Here is a 20,329-nt window from a genome sequence, read left to right on the forward strand (position 1 = left end):
ATGGAAATATTACACTTTTAGAAATCACCAATACAAACAACAAGAAAGCTCAGTTTCAGAAACAACTTCTTTAAGTTTGCTCCCCCTTCATATAATCATTTTCAGAAATTGGTCATTACATTGAACAGGCAATATAACACACTGATTCTTGGCTGACTTTGTGCATTTCTCAGAAATTAGAGTCTCACAACCTCTTCACTCCTAAGGAAATTTTGCAGTCCCTTGTTGTGCTTTCTTATATCCACACAATCCCTGGTTATATTGACTTAAGTGCCCAGAGCACTGCAATTTAAAATGCAGTTTTGAGTCAGTCAAACCACGTGTGTCCCGTCCCCATTCCCCACCTCCCCGCCAATAAAAAAAAAACCAAACCACCACATACCAAACCCCAAAACAACCATGCACCAAAAAAAAAAAACAAAAACCAGCACACAAAAAAGTCCGAAAACCAGCTCTGGTTACCATTTAATATGAGACGCTACACCTTCTGTATTACAAAGGGAAACTGATGTAACCTGGGTTTTTAGTCACATAGCTTTGAATCTTACCTTATGAGACCATGAGGATTCACTCTGAGCCAGTCCCTTCTCATCCTCTTCAATTCTGCACCCAGTTTTTCCAGTAGGGACACTAGACACATCCTTACTTTGGGCAAAGGGATCTGTGCTTTTGTGCAGTATCCTCCCTCCTCTGGCCCGATAGTCAGCCAGCATTCTGGCTAAGCTCTGGCTATCACCGAGATGTTCTGCTATTCTAGTATTGACCAACTCGTGAGATGGTAAGATTTGGACAGCCTTGGCTTGAATACTCCCATTCATCCCTTGTAGTCCAGAGAGATCCCGCAATAATTGTCTCTTCCTTCTGCTCTCCAACTCCTTGTATTCCTTATTGAGGAGAGGAGACCAATAAACTTGCTCAGGGAAGTATTCCCGGGCAGGACACCTCATGCCTTTTTCAGTCAAAAGAAATGGCTCACGGAACATCATTACAGGAGAAATACAAAGAATGACATCTTTCAACTCCTGCTTAAATGCTGCAGAGTAAGTCTTGAGACGATCCTCGGTGGAAGTTACCTCTTCTGTGACATATAAACCAGTATCATCCTGGAGAGGGTCTCTGAATACTCTCATCTGACTCTTTGACTCCTGCAGATCATCTGCCTGTTGAAGAGACTCTAGTGTCTGGCTATCCAGAGTGACCACGTGCTGGTCCATGCCATGGAGGGGCAGCAGGGAGGTTTCAGGTATTGCGGAAGGTACAGAGTTGAACATGGGAAATGGCGACTCCACTTTATGGTGCTCTTGCTGTTTTGAGGACACTGTTTCTAGTTGACTGTTCTCTTGGTCACTTCTCTCAAATAAACCTTTTTGTTCAGGCAAGCTGACCTCATCAGAAGACACTGACTCAGAGATTACAGGCAGCTTTTCAGAGGATAGTTCAATGTCTCTGACTGCTGTGCTGAAATCCTCACCATTGAAGAGGTTCTCTTGTTCATCTTCATCTCCTGGCTCCTCAATAAGGGAGTGAAAGGAGGCGTTTTTGGTCAGAGTAGGGGGCATGGCAAACTCATCCATAAGGAAAGAGATTTCCAGCTGGGAATGATAAGCCACACAGATCATGAAGATCAGTATCTCCTTCACACGGGCCAGCTCGTACTCTGCAGCACCACACAACTTGATAGTGCAACCCAAGTGCTGGGGACACCCCTCAAAGAACATGAGGGTTTTTGTCTGATCTAGAAGGGGAAAAAACAACACAAAACAAGAAACAAACAAAAAAAACCAACAACAAAAAAACACCAACACAAAATGTAGGAGTTAGGATGACAGCTACAGCTAACCTGCTCTTCGGTATATCACACACTGAAGAGACTGAAAATAAGACTAAGAGCAAGTAACATTGGCAGCACAATCCAGCTGCAGCAGTTCACATCACTGTACTGAAATAACTTATTTTTGCAAGCAAAACAAGCATTTGCTATAAAACTTCTCCTGTTTTAAAAAACAAGTCATCATAAAGTCCAAGTGAAGGCCACATGGAACATGTTGGCCTGAATAGGGTATTCCAAGATCACTGTAGACTCTGCAGCAGTGAAGCAAAAGAACTACTATCCTCCCAGGCACATTTGCTCATCCTTAGACATCAAAAGCCTACAAGATTTTGAGTGCAGTTTGAAGGCTGGAAGGAAGCATGGGGAAGTGGAAGGGGAAGAGATGCAAAGACTGCATCTCCACAAGAATTTGCATCAACAGCATTTATGGGTACCAGCACCATTGGTAACCTGTCAAGCAGCATTTCTTCCTTCTTCCTTTACAGACTTCCACTGGCTAAAGAGGGTTACAGAAAAAAAGTAACTTGATTTCTCAGAGATGCACAACAACTGTACAAGGGGCAGTGTGCACAGATTGCAACAAGGCAAATTTTGACTGGATATGTTAAGGTTGGACCAAGTGATCTTTCAAAGTCCCTTCCAACCCAGGCTATTCTATGGTCCTCTGTTTCTAGGTAGAAAAATTATTTATGCTAAGGATGGTTAAGCAACTGAACAGATGCCCAGACAGGCTATGAAATCCCCGTTCTGCAATATTTTCAACAGTTGACTGACAAAGCCCTGAGAAATTTGATCCTGCATTGAAATTAATCCTTCCTGTTTTGAACAGGAAGTTGGACTAGACAAACTCCAGGGTGGAGGAAGTTTAAAAAAAGTTTGGAAGGAAGAAGCCAGACTAATGAAAATTTAGTGTGTCTCATCTTAGTAAGATCATACTTTTGTGTCCACAGCCAGTTCACTGTAGTTCCAAGATGTAACAGAAGTAAATGAGTAGGAAGGATAATACTTGATGACACAAGGTACCCAACAGTTCAGGTCTAGTTAAGAGAAGCAAAGCATTTATCCTTTCCACACACAAGCTAAGACACATCAAGCTTTACTCACCATTGGGCAACTGAAAAACTTGCATATAAAATTTATGACAGGTTCCTAAACGTGGTTTGGTCAACAGCTGATCCATTGACATCACTAAGTCTCCCTGGGTCATTCGACTCACACGGTCTAACACTTGCTGTAAAAATGGAAAGAACAATAAGAATCTACAGTGCAAAGAGGACACTAGCATCCTTAACTTGCTCTTACAAAAAATGGGGGGGGTGAGGCAGAAATGCCCATGTGATCCTGGAAACCTCCCACTGAGACACAAATACTGGGTTAAGCCCAGTCACACAAATACACCCCCACAGTATAGAAGAATCTTAGAAAGGCAGTTTGGGTAAATACTTCTGGTGAGAGGTAAGATTGTGCCCTTCCTTGCAAATATCTGGATCTGTCCAAGTGAAAAAAATTCCAGGGGGTTTGGTGCAGTCACCATAGTGCTGGCTATCAGGAGCTCAGCCAAATCCCACAGCCATTCTCTGTTTGGTTGTCTGTACCCTGTCACACAGGGCCAGAGAGGCTCTCTGGCGATCACTGAGGATCCATACAGGATTTGCTACAAACAGGAGTCAAAGTTAACTAGAACCAAAACAGGGTACAAGGACCTACCAAGCAATGACACAGGAGAGTAGCTGTGAAGAGCTGTGGAAAAGTTACTCTCTAGATTTGCCTGTCTTGCCTTCTTGGAAGAGAAGTACCATTAAAAAGAAAGCCCAGGTTTGGTTAGAGGAGAAAAGACAACTCTTTGCTTTCTCCAGGGAGCTTGCTACAACACAAAATTACAGAGATCCAGTGCAAGGCTCAGTCTTTGACAGGAAATGCTCACCGGCTTGACATTGATGACCAGAGTAATACCATGCTCTAAGAGCATGTCCTGGGCAATTCGGGACACAGTCTTCTCAACAAGGACCAAATTAGGCCTGACATCAACTATCCGCTGTACATAATTCTTCAAGAACTCCCTTTCCTGCAGACAGGAACAAAGTATGGCATTTAACTACCACAAACCCCTCTGAAAAAGTCCACTTAAATGCTTAATGCTACTTTGTCATTTATATACTGACCCTTCCTATAAAACAGGGAAACCAGCTATCCAGAAAGCACCATCAGTTGCCCGTTGTGCACATTTCCCCACCCCCACAGCACATCTAGTTTATCAATAATTTGTTACGTGCACTAATTACACATGAAGATATAGTCCAATGACAGTAAGCGTCCTGCAGCAGAATCCCAACATATATACGTGTATAGATATATATATATAAAAAAATATGGAAAAAGGCTTTATGCTCTAATTTTAGCACCTTTTGAACAACCTAAAAAGCTGTTTGCAGTGTTACGTTCTCCACCTTTAGATACATGCTAATGTCAAGTGTTGTCACTCACAGACATTTCCGTTCACACAGAGCACGCCAGTGCTCTATGCCTCTACAAGTCTGTACACAGAGCTTCAGTCCCTAAATCTGTACTTGAACAGTGCTTCTAGAGAGGAATCCCAAATGCTGTGCACTGCAAAATTGCTCTTCTGACCATGCCCACCTTCTGGCTTCATCTTGCTGTCCTTCTGCCCCCCAACCCCCCCTTTTATTACCATGCACAGAAAGAGAAAGCAGGGCTGCAATTCTATCAGAACTAAAGGTCTACACTGCTAGAGGGAAAATACAGCTTCCCAAGCCAGGTATTCTCAGTTGTGTTATTGCAGCTCACATCAGTCAGGTTTTATAAGTTCTGCGCAAGAGAAAGATACCACAAAAGCAGTTTGCCAGCTCCTCAGAACACAAACATTCATGTTAGCGTAGCAAAGATAAAGCTTTCGCTAGAAGCTAACCTTCAATTGAACTGGTATTTCTGTAGTATTTTCTGTCCTATAGGGACTTTAATGCAGCTACACAAGTAGTCATGATCATGTTCTGAAGCAGACACTGAAATAATCACTGAGACCAGTATTTAGAAAGTATAGTAGATACTTCTGACCCATTCAGATGAAGGACAGGTCTCAGTTTAAGCTTTTACTAGAACACCAACTCATTATGCCGAGACAAGTTTTATTGTTAAAGCTTTCATACCTGTAATCCTGTCTATTAATCACCAGACAGAAGTGGTCTTAAATGCATGCTGAGGAAATAGTCAAATACAGAAAAAAAACCATTACGGCCCAAGCTCAGTAGGGTACCAAATACCCTTGTTATGAGTATCCTGGCAAACACCTGAAGACCGATTCTCAGACAGGAATGAAGTGTGTTAAATAAAAGGTCTATCCATTTCAGTGTTTTCATTCTTAAGGAATGTCCCTGCTCACAGGGGCAGGGCACCTGTTCTAAAGTGACATTTTGTAGTTTGTCACTTCATTAGACTGGTTGTTCTCCCATTTTTTCAAGGCTGACAAGAAATAACATGGATGCAACCTAACCCTCACCTACACTAACTTTTCAATATTTCTACATGCACCTAAACCACATCTAGCTCTGACCTTCTGACCTCTATACTCCTTATACAGTGTATCATCAAAAACAAAATGTGTTTCTAAAATGCTGCATTTAATTGTGAGGATCATAAGATGACGAAAACCCTCGGCACAAGTCTACAAGTTTGCACTCTATTTACTGCAGCAGTTTCTAAGTTTTCTTAGCTAGCTGCTAGAAAAGGAAGCTTCTCTTTCCTATGCAATCCCACTCACTCAACTCCACATTACACACTAAAAAAAAAAAAAATCAGATGTGCACTGATCATAATTTTGTTTGAATCACTAGACCTCAAGCAATTTTAACGAAGAACAAAAGCATGCTCTCACCTGAAGTACTATAGGGTCTATGCAGGTAAACTTTGTTTCTTCTCGGTAGAGGTACTCAATTGAGCACTTCAGCAGAAGAATTTTGGGATTTTTTAAGCAAGAGTTCATCTAAGAAAGACATAAAACCAAAACAAAAAACACTTTGGAAGGGAAAGTTACACAAGAAAAAAAAGACAGACTTCCCATGATTGATTCCACCCCCTGCCTCAAAAAAAGCGTCTCAGCTATCCCTGCCCCCTGCAGGCCCAACAACACATTCTTCCTTCTTATGAAGATGTTACACCCAGTTGCTGGAATTTCATGGCTACTGTCCAATGAGAGTGCAATGCTAGAGGTTTCTACAATCACCCCAAAGAACCCCCAAGTCCTGATACACTTTGGAGCCTCCATCCAGATCACTTTATTTTGACCTCCTGCGTTACTTAAAGGCTCACTTTACTATATTGTCATAAGTCAGAACCACAAATCCCTTTTTTTGGCTAAAACTTGGGGTAATTATTAGATGCCTTATGGGGTGGTAGGGGTGGAAAGGATGTTTTTCTATACATGCATGAGGAAAGCCTACCTCCCATGAATCTCAGGGCTAAAAGAAAACAGCTTGGAAAAGACATGCTTTAAAAGCCATTCTTGTTTAAGGTCTCAAACGAGAGAAAGCTCGCAAACCTCCTGAGCAGTGAGAGAAGCTTCACAACACAAAGAAGTCACAGCACACTTGTTTCCTCAGCATGCACTACAGCCAGCACTTGATTAATCAAGCCTGCATTACCTTTTTGTGTGCAACATTCTTAGTGCAAACAAATCCATTCACCACCATGGAATCAAATTTCTTTCCACCAGGAATCTATAAAGCAAATAACATTTTTAGAACTGTCATACACTAATACATAGAATACCTACCATAGCTGATGTGCAAGCTTCAGCTACACCCTCAATTATCAGGTGAAAGATCAGATATAGTCACACTGGACACACAACTCTCTTTTAAAGTCTGGCAAACTATGGACAACATGAAAACACGTACTAAGTTCCAGGATCTCTAGGTCTCTCCCAACAGATGCGTATTTGTTAAACCAGGTACACTCTGGAAGATAATAAGGGAACCTAACTTCTATAGGCCATGGGGAGCATATACCTTTGTACATGCCACTTCCGCTAAAAACAAACAAGTTGTAAGGAAAGGAAAGAGAAGAAAAGGAAAAAGAAAATGAAATTAAAAAAAATTGATAAAGAGAAAACCAAACAAACCTCTACCTACTATTTGAGCGCATCAAGCACTTGACTGGTGTTCCTACAGTCACAATCAATCACATGAATAATAAACAATATGAAACAGGTTTCTGAATAACATGTTTCAGAAGACATTTCTGTTATCAGCATGTGAAAACAGCAGGGAGCTATGAACAGCTGTCACCTCTGAACATCTGCTCTTTGAACTGGAGTTTCAGGAGAGGCAGCAACAACTGGTGCTGCCTGAAGAGATGCCACAGAGCTACCACCAGAACCATAAGGCTCTCCTCGTATTTCACATAATTTCTGAAATTAACAGGCCTCCTGAGGTGATTTTTTCTGAAGAAAAATAAGCCTGAGCCTTTGATCATCAGTCAACAAGCTCCTTAGATGTTAGTTTCACATCAGTCTCAGAAGAAATTCTGCATGCCACAACTCCAGCCTTACAGCTCGACAGTGTCAACACTGGGCCATCTGGCAGAACTGGATGCACCATGCCATAACAATTAAGCTTTCCTCTTGAAGAAAGTCATTGTACTTGGCATGGGAGGAGTTCAGTCCTCCATAATGGATAGTTACAGGGCAATACATTGCTACACAGAGTCCTGCAAGCTACTTATCCAGCATTCAGTACATTTCTAATCCAAGCACAAAACAATCAGAAATCGAAAAAGGAAGCAAGTCATTACAGAGGTGTTGCTCTTTGCTACTTTCTGCAGCCAAAGCCGGAAGTAAGAAGTCAGCTCCAGGGCATTAAAGCACCTTTCACAGGATGCAAAGTTCCTTCTGTGCAACTTTTTCTAAAACCCCACCTTATCCAAAGGCCAAGTTGGCCAATTACACCACTGAACATCCTGGGGGCAACACACAGGGGACACTTCAAACAACGGGTGCTGCCAGCAGCTGCATTCTTTTGTTTCCTACATCCACTATTTGAAACTTACTTTTTTGATGTGGACAAACTGGCGGATATCCATGTCATCATCTCTGGTCTTGACATCAGGCCGTACAGTTTGAACTACCTGGCAGACCACAGGTACAATGATATCCCTCCAGGACAGTGATAGAGACTCATTGTACAGAAGCTGCTGAAGCAGTGCCATCATGTGGTTATGATTAGCAGACCTGTAAAAAAAATAAAAAGGCAAAACAAATAGATTTCTCATGAGAAAAATACAGAGCAGTCATTAGTCACATTTCAGAAGTAAATTTCTTAACATTCACAATGCAGGAGGTCCTCTGAAGGAACGGCTGCCTAGAACGTTCTACAGTCAACTCTGGTCCTGTACTTCAATATATAGAAATCACAGGGGGGAAAAAAGCAATCAAAATATGCTGTAAAAATGCTGTTTTCTTAATGCAAATTAGTTCCTTGTCCACTGTAGATCAAATCCCACTGAAAGTTGGTGGAATAGAGGGGCTTCCGGAATCGTTTCTCAAGATATGCAAATTCCTTTTTCTATGTTTCTTACAGCAGCCTTTCCATGGCTTGTTTCTCGCCATTCTCTTCTCTCAGCAGATCCAGATTGCTGTGGTGCCAGCCTAGGGGCGTGAAAAAGAGTTCTTTGGACTTCTCCTCCACCCTCCTGTTGAATAATGACTCTGCAAGAGACAAACAAATCTTGTTAATGTAAGGTTGAATGCCTGTGTCTTTCTGAAAGGCTACTTTGAAAAGTAAATAATTTAAGACAGAAGTCTAAGCCTCTTGAAATACTGAGTTTGAGTTAGATGTCATGGTAACATGATGCAGCAAACAGCATTGAGTGTAACAGCAGTGACTGTACAAAGGAAAAGTGAGCTACTAAAATTCTTGTACTGCCAGTATAGAGAAGACTCTCTAGAATTGAGTTGTTACCAAGTTTGTTAAGTCAAGGAAAAAAATCTTATATCCCAGTTTTGCCTATATAAATAAGCAGCAAATTCCAAATACTGTGTATATTCATGATACATAATCATAATGCCTTTTAGACTTAGAACTGGTCAAAGGCACTAATTCGAGCCACAAAAAGCTGCTGCTTTGAAGACATCTACGTGTAAGTGGCATTAAAAGATCTAGTTATTTCATTCAGGCTGCAGCACAAGTATCAAAAATACCTTGGTAAAGGCCTTGTTTAGCTCATCTCCCAAGCGTATTTTAAAGAAATGCTACGCTACCAATTCGTACATCAGACTTCTGAACCTTTATGTGACTTGCAGCCCTGGTACCATATGCCACCTCTTTGCTCTTCAGGTGCAGAGGGAGCTGCCAGCAGGCTGCTGCTTCTAGCCTATGTCACAGTACTTAACACAACAGAATTCTCAAGAATCTTCTATTGAGGAAACTGCACGAGCTTTTCAAAAGATATCAGCACATCTTCTCACCTCTATCCACCTAACCATCATACACACAGGTATCTCTCCACTACAATAAACAGGATGCCACCAAGGGCTGTGTCCGCTGAATACAACCTTTTAATATTGATATTACAGAGGGAAGTTATATACTTCCCCATTCTCATAATGGCTGACTATATTGTAAGCCATTTATGCTAGTAGTGTATAAACCAGCAAGTATGTACACTCCCCAGAGAGTTGCACGATACAACTGTAAAAACCTTCTATATCAGTAATCTGAGCAGGACCATTAAGGGGAGAGAAGAGAAAAAAAAGAAAAAAAAAAAAAGGAAAAGAAAAAGGACTCTCTAAAAACAACAACTAACTTCTTCCAGATGCTCCACACCCAAAATTACCTGTGTAGAAGATTAACAGAAGTTACATTGTTTTTTCCCTTTTCCTTTCTCCTGCAAAAGCTCAGTTAAAAACTAAGCATCAGTTTAATCAAAGACTATTTTTCTGGCTGCACAGACATTGAGGTTTCCCCCTTATTTCCTTCTCTTCAGAGCTCACCAAAATCAACAGCATTAACTGGGAGAAAAAAAGCCCACAAGTGCACCTGGCCATGGAAGGTACATGGATTTTAAAGGTCACAGCTGCATTTAATGGCTTTTCATTTCAGAAGTAGTAGTGGTGGTGATGACAGGAAATCCAGAAAGATTTAAAAGATGAAGCTTTAAGCTATTCTGCAGAAGCAGTGCAATTAATCATATTACATCTTCATTTGCTTGCACAAAAAGTTAAAATTGGTGTCTGCTACATAAGTTTGTGGGTGGGGAAGTTGTGAACAGATGTGCCATTTTCACATATTTAAAAAAACTAAAAGCTCTTTTTTGAGTGCTTGTGAATAAAGAAATCTGAGAAATGAAAGGAATTTAAGCTTTAAAGTGCATTCAAAAAAGTTAGAATATAGTTTATATATCAGTTGCACCACAAATAAGTTCAGATTTACTGTCAAGTATTTCTAATGGGTCAATGCCCTATTAGAGAAGTTTTCATATTTATATTAAAACCGCACAACAGTAACATTTGAAGTTTATCCTTACCTTTAATAAAAGCATCACTTATAGAGAACATCTGTTGCCCTCCGTTTTCAGGATTCAAGTACTCTGAAAGAAGAGAAGAGGGAGATAGGCGGAGACAAAAGAAATGACATGTTACACTGGTGTGCCCATATAATTACAATGTACACGCCCACACCAGAAGAAGCAGCATTACTCATCTAAGTGTTGAGTCACCAATTTAGCAACAGCTTGATGAGTGGTCAAGACAAGAATATCCTCTCATTCTTGTTCTATCAAAAAGTTCTAAGATGACAAGAAAACAGTACTTATGACTGTGAAGAAACAAAACAAACAAAGTAGACACGGGAAAGACTGAACTAGGAGTTAAGAGTTTGCTTTTCCAATTGACACATACCACACTCTTCTAGAACTGAATACAAATGTATTAAGCTGCAAGCAGACACTGTGGGAATGTTTGGACAGGGAATAGCCTCCTCACTCTGGTCTAAAAATGCAGCTTCTGAAGCCATTTTGCTCTCACAGTCCAATAAAGTATCTCAGACTGAGGGAGAGACGAGCTGTAAGATCTACCGTATATAATGAAGAAAACAAAAGACACACTGCCTTTCAAGAGCTAGAATTCTAAAGTCTAAAACAGTTTGAAGTGTTTTGAGAAATACATGCTGACAGAGGTGGACCCCCAGCAACAAAGGAAAGCAAGTTATAGATCACTTTACATATGGGAAATTGGATGAAGCTCTATCTACTACACTTGTTTAGCTTGCTAGATCTTGATCTTTCATGCAGGCTGGATGGCTACAAAAAGCTTATTTCCTCCAGAAACCATTAGCTTGTTGTGCCTTTAGTTGGTTCCTTGCTTCTGCAAAAAGGGATTGTACAGTGGGAAAACAAGAGTAATAGCCTAATTGCATATACAGCATGATGATCCGAAGTCCGAAGCTAACTTTATCACCTTTCCTGAGAATGGTCCAGACCTACTGCCACAAACAAAAAACCAGGCAGCTTTCAGACACCAACAGAAAGTTGACAGGACACAAGCAATCACCAGTCTCTGAACAGCAGCACTCAAGAGACCCCTTAACATGCCACCAGTTTAAAAATCTGACCTTGTCTGCAGTTGCCCAGTTTGCAAACAGATACTCAACAGATAATCAATGCACCAAGGAGAAGCTGCAAGCCTCCCTTGCAGCTTGAAGGTTATTTGCATATTCCTTTCACCTCTTGCTTAGATGAAGAGTTTCACATTACAAGAAGCCTACTGCTTTATAAAAGCCGGCTCACCCTCAGCATTCATTCACCCACAGCCCCACAGACTACCTAGAGAAAGTCATGCCATGCTGTACCTACACATGAGCATGTGTAAGTAGCACCTCCATCCCTCTCCACCTTGCAACAGCCTCAGGGCAGTGGCTCTTACTGTGAAGAAACTCAAATTAGGTCTGACATATCCCTGACTGCCATGGCCAAGGCAGGAGTCAACCCCAGCTGAAACCTAACCTTAGTTATGCTCTGGACAAAGATGCAGGTGGCACCTCCAAACCAGGAACACTTCAATACAGCTTCACCTCCTATAACTTTGCTTCCAGTTGCACCCCAGGGGAGGTTCCTGACAAGGTAAGATGCCATACTCTTCCTAGACTGGACAGACAACACACTCACAGGTGTGAGTTTGAGGCGGTGAGAGTGGCTAACACGCACATTTCTTACCTCATATCATCCCTACATGCCGCATGCTCCACAAAACATTGGGAGCAGGGGGAGGTTCCTGTAGCATGTTTTATAGCCTTGCCTGCAAGGCGTTAGCTCTCAAGGGATTATTTTACAAGCTCCCTGAATAGCTTCACCAAAACAAAACAACAAAAAAATGAACCAAAATGCCCCACCCCAGAACACACAAATTCCTAGGTCTGATATTCAAGGGCATCACTGGAAGCAAAGACCACAATGCACTCAGAAATTCACAGGTCTCCAGTGGAAGCCAGCAGGTACAGAATTTAACCAGAGCAATCTGTAAGGTGTATAAACACCAAAACAGACCGGCCAGCAACCACAGCTTTTCCTCTAGATATGCAAACAAGGTTGCGAGCATCCACAGATATCCACTGAAAACTGAGGTGCACCTTTTCAAAAGGAGGCACACCAAAAGGGTTTCTGGCAGTGGCACGGTAAGCCTTGGCAAGCAATGGCGAGAAGGAACTATGTCATGGTTACTCAGATCCTTTTCTCTTTTCCCCTCCTAACTAGATGCAGGCGTCAAAACCTAGCTACCCAAAATACCTGCTACCACGGCTCAAGTATATTTGGCTGCAAGGACATTTAGAAAATAAAGTTTCCCATATGGATAATAATACTTCATTAAAAACAGCAACTAAAACCCACATTCAAAGTCAGTCATTTAATCTCTTCCCCCAATTTAAACGCAGAAAGCAATTGTACTTGTTTCCCATTTTGATACACACTATAAAGTACCACTGTCTTTAGGCAGATGATACTGTAAATGAGTCACTGTACTCACTTGTAAGATATTTCAAGCCAGCTAATTTGGAGTCACTAGAATTTCATGGAAGCACACCAGACATTAGTCAGCCTATAACATCACAAGAAGTCCTGCCATTAGACTCAGACTATATACAAACCCCTCTGTCCTAAAACAGAGCTGGTACATCACAGGCCATTGCTTCAAAGCAGCTGACCTCTGTAACTGGTGGAAATTGCATACACCTTAATCATTTGAAGAAACCCAGTAAGCACTTCGACCAAAGTTGACCTGCACTTCTAGCACTGATGTTTTGCCCAGCCAGTCCTCCCCCAAAAACTGTAATTTACACAGTTGTGAGGAAATTGAGTTACTAGTCTCAAAAGGTGGGTGGGATCTTCAGTTTTACTTCATTATTTCAAAGAAAATTAGGTCACTGTCATCCAGCCTAAGGACAAAAGACAATTCCAGTGAAATCAAGCCAAATACATGTGTCCATAATGGTCACAGGGAGGTTACTGACAGCAGCAAACACACCATTTCACTGACTGACTACAGTACTCTGTTCCTAAAATAAGCATGTCCCATTTTACATAGAAGCTTAACTATCTAGTCTTGGCTGTCTGATCATTGTGATACTCTGTAACATCCTGGATGGCATCTTTTGTTAAATAAAGCCAGGATGAATTGGGAACACAAGGTGAAAACCTTTGCACCCCAGCTTTAATATTTCCAGAACAAAGTTTTAGAAGTCATCCATTTCACTACTCCAGGCACTGCAATATGCACTGTAGGGTTCTATCGCACCCAATTTTTAAAGGTCTTGAATAACAAACATCTAAGTACCTACAAAATTTCAGTCTCCCTATTGTCAAGAAGCGTTTCTTGCTATTCAAGATGTTGACATTCATTTTAACTTGTTGCTCCCTGGTTAGGTCTTTCCTCTAGAGACTCTCATGCCAGGAATCTAAAAAAAATGTACAGTAAGTCCTCTATGTTTGCAGAGGATATATTTTTTTTAAAAAAAATTGCAGGATAATGCCTACCTCTCCAAGGTGTGTTTCAATGACTCGCACCTCCACCCTATCCCAGTTCTGGGCCTATTACTGATACTTTCCCCTCAAGGGATATCCATTCTTTTAAAAGGAATTGTTTCCAGTGTTCTACTACAAGTTACACTCCTACAGAATAACATGGTTAAGAGACCACACATTTCAGGAACAAACATCAGTCAGCAGAGATTCACTAAATATAGCAAAGTCAACATATATAATACAAAGGCGGAAGTCTCTCTCCTTTCAGTCCCTTCACCACTTGCCTTTTCTGCTTATCTCTGATCTCTCTATCATCAAAATCTTTCTCACAAGATCGTCAGTTCTGGCTATGAAAAGCCTTGATTTGGTCAACAGTTTCTGAGAAAGACAGGCTCTCTTACATTTCACCTTCATCATGTACTGCTTTTTGTATAAGGAGATAAAGACAGAGCTAAGTCTGAAACCAGGACTACCCCTCTACAAGTCCTTTAATACTGGCCAGAACCAAATTGCCTGCTGTACTGCCAGCACACACTGATAAGTATAAACATAAACCTGCTACAGCTGTAAATTCATAGGATGCTGCAGCACACCTGGGCCTGTTTCAAGCTCACTTAATCCAGCATCCTTCCTCCCTAAAAGAAATTCATTAATATATTCTCTCTCTCCCCACTTTTACTTCCCTTCAGATGCATTAGCTTTTCACTTGATTAAGGCACAAGCTGGAAACAAGTTGAAAAGAACCAATAATGAGCTGGTATCAGTAGTGCTGACGACCCATCCCTACTGTTGAGTTATTTAACATCAACTCAAATTTGAAACCTGCTCTGCTCCTCTCTTTGGGGGGAAAAATAAGCAGTTAGATTTCCCTTTTTCTAGACATATTTTTAGCAAATAAAAAAAGGTGACTACAATAGGCACTGATAAATGTCCCCTCTTAATTTGCCTTGCTGTCTCTCCTATGGCCAACATACTTTGAAAGTCAGCTGTGGCCAGTTCTCCTCCCTCACTTTCTTCAGTGACCATTTCAGTTTCAGAAAACGCAATCTGCCTGCAAGCATAAGTTAAGTCTTGCATTCTGATCTACAACAACAAAAGAGATCTGTCAGACTTTACAGAAGGATGAATTCATTAGAAGGAGGCCAAGTTATTTAACACTGAATCATCTTTTAAAATTGGAAATACTGAAAGGGTGGGGTGAAACAATAATTAAGAAATTCCTTAGAAGCAGCCAAAGACAGAAGTCTACAAAGCTGATGTAACCATAGGTAAGAAAGCAGAGCAAGAGACATCAATTGCTACCCAGCATGTAAAGCAACTAGAATATACTAGACCCAAGCCAGTGGCAAGCCCTTGTTTCAGCCAGCCCTTGTCCAATTTGGAGAATGAAGTTGCGAACAGGTAAGCACATTATTTTTTCCATAAGGATTTTGCTTAGTCTTTCAATTTAGTACTTATTTAGGAGAAAACACTCTTTCAAAAAGTCTTCAACACTGAATATTTGATTTCTTCCTACTTCACATAAGTGGACATTCTCTTTTGAATAAATGTTACATATGTGGATTAAGTTAGGCCTTATTGCTCATCAGTAAGATTCTTCTGTCAAATGTAAGCTTATTAAGGTACAATTAGAAGTCAGCACAGAGCTCTTCCAAGTTAATGTTGTTTGTTGGTTTGGGTTTTTTTTTTCTTCCTTGCTTGCTTTTCCAGTTTAATTTCAAACTGTAGAGACATATATCAAACTGGTTTATCCACGGACTACTTTCTACCCCAGTTAGCCAGAAACTGTATATGTGGATCTGCCCTATTATATACAGGCAGGAGACTTTGCTTCAACTGCAAAGAGAAAGTCACAGGAGAAGTTACACACTCTGCAGAGAAGGAGTTTCAACAGGTCTAACTGAGCCTCCTCAGAGGTGAGCATATCAAAACTGCAAGCAAGTGCCAGCCAAGTATCATATTTCCCCCTCTGTAAGACAGCTACGAAAGTAGTGTCCAAATAGGTCAGTATTGTTAGGACCCAGCTCTCCATCATGTGCAACTCCAGCTGGTGACTACCTCATACCTTTTTGGTCGGCAGGGTGAGGGGGCACATGTGGGTACTTGGAGTGCTTCTTGATATGGAAGTTCACGTTGTCCAGCTCCACGTTCAGGCTGATGGAGGCGGCTGAATCACTGTCCATTGTGGACTGGAAGCTGCTGACTGAAGTGCGCTTGCTAGGGCTGGCGGAGTCTTTTAGTGTTGGGTAAGGGGGAAGATACAGGGAGGAGAAGGATTCAAATGGGTATCATGAGGGTACCGGAGAGGAGAAAAATTGTCTTTAATACATAAAGACCAGTGTGCAATACTACAGGAATACAGTACTTTCAAAGTTCTAATCTTGTCTTCATGTGTGCAGGCTGACATATTCTTTAGTGCATTACTATAGGCCCAATCAATCAGAAGTCTGCTTGAGAAACAGAAGGCAGCACTTTACGTGCTTCTCCTCCATTAGAAGTATGAAGCTTTGCCAGTTCCACTAAATAAAAAATACTGTATCCGTCGTAAGAAACAGGAGGATGAGCTAGGTTATAGTTTGCTTAGCTTTTTACAGCCCCATGTGCACACACACAAACACACACACATACACAAAGCAGGACATGGTTAAACTACTATGTCCCAAAGGACTGGGATAACAGGGGAGAAAGGCAGAGTGAGAACAAGACTCAAGTGAAACTCACTGGCTAAGTTATCTTCTCCTTCATCAGCAATCTGCTCTGTGTCACTATCATCAAACTTGATGTCTTTAAACCAGGACGGCTCAGAGTGCCCCTCTACAGAGTTCACAGAGTCACTGTCTGGAGATGGGGTCTCCGAGAACTCCGTGCTCTAGAAGACAAGGAAATACAAAAAGGCATTAAAGTGCAGGTCTGCTGAAATATTAAGCAGCCTTAGAAAGATGCCTGCTACAAATGCAAATCAGACATTTTAAAAATCAGTGGATAGTCTCAGTGGGCGGAGCCATGTTAGTCACAGAGCCACCCCCCTTCGCATGAAATAGGAACTCTTTGGGACAGGAAACAAGTATTTCTTTACATTTCCCACATGCTTAGTCTCTGCCTCCTCCCCACCTCCACACAAGTTGTGACTAAGTGGCACTAAAAGACAAGTTTATTCTACTGCACATTTTCTGTCACTACATCCAGCTAAGCAGTTTTGAATACTTCCTATCCCCAGCTAAGGTGGATGGTGATCATATCTTTTGCCCAGAAACCAGCATATGCAGCTTTTGGTGGAAGCTAATTCTATGTTACTGGAGCAATTCTGTGACTGACAAAGTAACTCTAAGAGTTTCACTCAAGTCAGGCTCTAGCTGGGGCTGATGTGTCAAAACTAAGCCTGGCTAGAGTGCCAGAGAACCTGCAGAGCATCTAAAGAATTTCCATCATCCTGATGTCTCCTGTCACCTTAAGAGGAAATTCTCACTATCATTCCTTTGGCTACAGTGAGTGCAGTGAGCAACTGTGCCAACAACAGTGTTTCTCCTGACTCTCCATCCAGGAAAAAAAGATCAGACAGTGCTTTCAGCTTGTGAGAACAAGAATCAGCTTTAAACCTTGAATAACATAAGCCTCTTACAAATATTTACAAACAGGGATCCACAAGCACTTGCTAGAGAAGGGCATGCTTTTACTAGCAAACAGACAGTGCAGTTACCTAGCTGAGATGCCAGGTGAAGCTTAGAACAATCTCAATGGAAAAAATACATGACACTGGACAAGAGCTGAAATGCACGAGGAAGACAAGATGCTAATGGCTGCAGGCTTTCTGACTGAGGTCCATGGGATAGCTAAGCCATTCTTTATTGTGAGAAGCTGCAGAATGTGGAAGACTTTCAACTAAATGCTTTCAGGTAACAGAGGGGCTAGAGAGATCTTGTTAAAAAAACAATCCAATCACTTAGGCCAGTGACTGCTCTTATGCCTCAGCAAGTTTGACTGCAATGAAATATGGTACGATAGCATCCCTGGTCACTTGTTCCCTGCCTCCCCCTCAGCTAGCCAGTCCTATTTGGGAGACACGACAAAGACCCCCCTCCCAGTCTTCCATCATGTGGCTAAGGTACTAAATTCTTTATTGCTATCAGTGGAGATCAGAAGAAGGTTACCCCTAAAATATACAAGATCTAATAATGTATATCTAAAATATCCATTCTTTGGAAGTTTTTAAAGAAAGAATTTTGAAACAGAAGACCACTGTTGTGTCTCAGTCACCAGTAATTGCACACAGATTCTAGATTCTGCACATGATAGCACAGCTGCCACAAGCACAGACTGTGCCATTCCAAGGCCTCCATGGAAGATGTCCACCATGAGAGGCACTGGCCTAGGTAAGAGACCCTTTCCTCCACTTTAGGCAACACTACATGTAATAACTCATCCTCCACAGAGGACAGCCCCAAAGCTTTCTGGGAAAATACAGCTTCCTCAGGCTTTAAACTACTAAGGAGAAAGGCCTGGACTCCACTTCTCTGTACAGAAGAGCTGAAACAGAAAACATACAATGGCTGCTGAGAACAGGATTAGAAAAGGTTCTAGTCGGCCAAACACGGCAAGAACCATAGCTTTCCTACTTTTACCTGTAATGGTCTGTAGAGAGCATACTCATCTCTGAAGAGCTGATCATGATGACTGACACATTCTAGCCAGCGTCCATCAACCAACGCTTGTCCTATTGCAATGGCTTGGACCCTGGAGGTATAAGAATAGAGATAGTTTTCTAAGTCTAGTTCTAAACACACACGGTTTATGGTACAAGCATGCAACAAAAGAAGAGTCATTTGCTATGTGCTATTTGACTTATCAGTATCCCATTGCCATGTTTAACCAGACACTAGTTAAAATATTGTGGAGAGGCAGCAGAATGTACTGGTTCAAGCATGGATCTAGACGAAGAGACTGCCAGTACTCTAAACTCAGCTGAGGCGTACAACAGATGATTAAAACATATTGTTTGTGCTCCTCCAATATTGTTAGCTTAAGTTATACATACTGAGCATCTCCGCTGAGCGAGGACTGTTGTTCTACACTTAGGAACCATCTCAGTTTCTTCCCCCCTCTCACATAGTTAAGTACACCAGATTCTTTATACTCACAAGGTTAAGAGCCTGGCAGCCCCACCAAAATTTAGCTGTCAAACACTATTACTAATCTCTGATCCCAGGGGCCCTTTGGAGTATCAGCGAATGTTTTTGGACAGACTTTGTAATACACTCACTGTTCTCCAACTGTCTGAGTGGTACTTGTCCCCTAACCTGCCTCCTGCACTGCCTCCCAAAGCAGACAGCCCCGTGTCCTGTTATTTTGGGCCATATGAAGTCAGAACCCTACCTGCTTTGGTAGGGAGTAAAGAAGATTTCTTTCTTTATCATCTCCCTGCAAACAGATCTATCTCTGCAGTCTAAGGTACCCTATATCAGCTAAAACTCACAAACTCCTGTCACAGAGACAGGAGACACCTGCTGTCCTAAAGCATCAGGTTACCTTGTGGTTATGTGCCCATTTCTGATGAGCCAGTTGACCAGCTCTTTTCCCACAATGCAGTTGGGATGTGTCCGCAGCCAGTAGCGATGGTCCTGAAACTCCATCCCACTGTTGTGATGGCAGATTTTCTTCCACAGATCTTTCAGCTGGACTGAGTCCTGGACAGGTAGATGTGCAAGTTACTTACTAGTCCGATCTTAGCACTGGCTTCAAGGGCATCAATCCAGGCCCTCAGATAAGCTTCTAGATCAAGAAGCCCTCTACAAACAGGCATGAAATCTAAGCCATTCTGTACAGCCTATGCAAAGGTGTAAACAGGAACTCCAGACATGAGCTCAGCTCCTTATATCCTTCCTTTTATAAAAAGTTGAGAAAAATAAAGAAACAAAGTGGGTACCCTCAGAGTTAAGGGGGGTATTTTTTTTTTTTAGTGCAGCAAGATTTTGTACTGCCTACAAGATACATATGTCCTCACTACCGTCCTCTTGCACCCTATTCTCAAACTCAGGTGGTACATCTAAGCATCAAAGACAATGAAAACTCTTTCTTTGAAACAGTGTTTTTATATATAATCTGTGCTCAACCTAGGCTTTGTGAAGCACACCAGTCCATTATTAAGCCCAGATATAAAGTAAGTACTTGACATAGCAATGCACACTCCTATGTTCAAGTTCTGAGATACCATTTCTTGTTAATGATCCCTTTGTTATTGTCCAGTACCAGGTTGTTTCTAGACACTGCTAGCTTTGGCCACTAAGCAAAAATGGTGTATACCCCTCCCAACTCAATTAACCATTTTTCAGTCTGTGGATCTCTTCCCCTCACTACCTGCAACACTTCAGCCTATACCTCAAACATATTTTCGGGCCTGTTAAGCATGTGCACCAAATTTTGTGCTCCATCCAAACTGAGCTGTCCCTCTGCACCTAGCTCCTTTTGCTTTCCCATATG

General features: G+C 41.6%; 1 protein-coding gene across 8 annotated transcripts in view; it reads right to left on the reverse strand.

Annotated features, from left to right (window-relative positions):
• Positions 1-20,329, reverse strand: part of PIKFYVE (phosphoinositide kinase, FYVE-type zinc finger containing) — a 70,531-nt gene that overhangs the window by 26,315 nt on the left and 23,887 nt on the right. For 6 of the 8 annotated variants that reach the window (XR_012660669.1, XM_075093660.1, XM_075093657.1 and 3 more), the window contains 12 exons: positions 19,379-19,536; positions 18,475-18,586; positions 16,577-16,724; positions 15,921-16,088; positions 10,367-10,429; positions 8,420-8,549; positions 7,892-8,072; positions 6,487-6,561; positions 5,721-5,828; positions 3,756-3,896; positions 2,936-3,062; positions 549-1,735 (listed from right to left, as the gene is read on the reverse strand). Coding sequence is in view for 7 of the 8 variants with exons in the window: in XM_075093660.1 (XP_074949761.1) it covers positions 549-1,735; positions 2,936-3,062; positions 3,756-3,896; positions 5,721-5,828; positions 6,487-6,561; positions 7,892-8,072; positions 8,420-8,549; positions 10,367-10,429; positions 15,921-16,088; positions 16,577-16,724; positions 18,475-18,586; positions 19,379-19,536 (2,598 nt within the window). In the remaining variant the exon portion in view is untranslated. Of the gene's footprint in view, positions 1-548; positions 1,736-2,935; positions 3,063-3,755; positions 3,897-5,720; positions 5,829-6,486; positions 6,562-7,891; positions 8,073-8,419; positions 8,550-10,366; positions 10,430-15,909; positions 16,089-16,576; positions 16,725-18,474; positions 18,587-19,378; positions 19,537-20,329 lie in introns of those variants that run through there. The other 2 variants (XM_075093659.1, XM_075093663.1) reach the window with 2 other exon arrangements.

The sequence above is a fragment of the Phalacrocorax aristotelis genome, chromosome 5, assembly GCF_949628215.1.
Source record: "Phalacrocorax aristotelis chromosome 5, bGulAri2.1, whole genome shotgun sequence".
Lineage (NCBI taxonomy): Eukaryota > Metazoa > Chordata > Aves > Suliformes > Phalacrocoracidae > Phalacrocorax > Phalacrocorax aristotelis.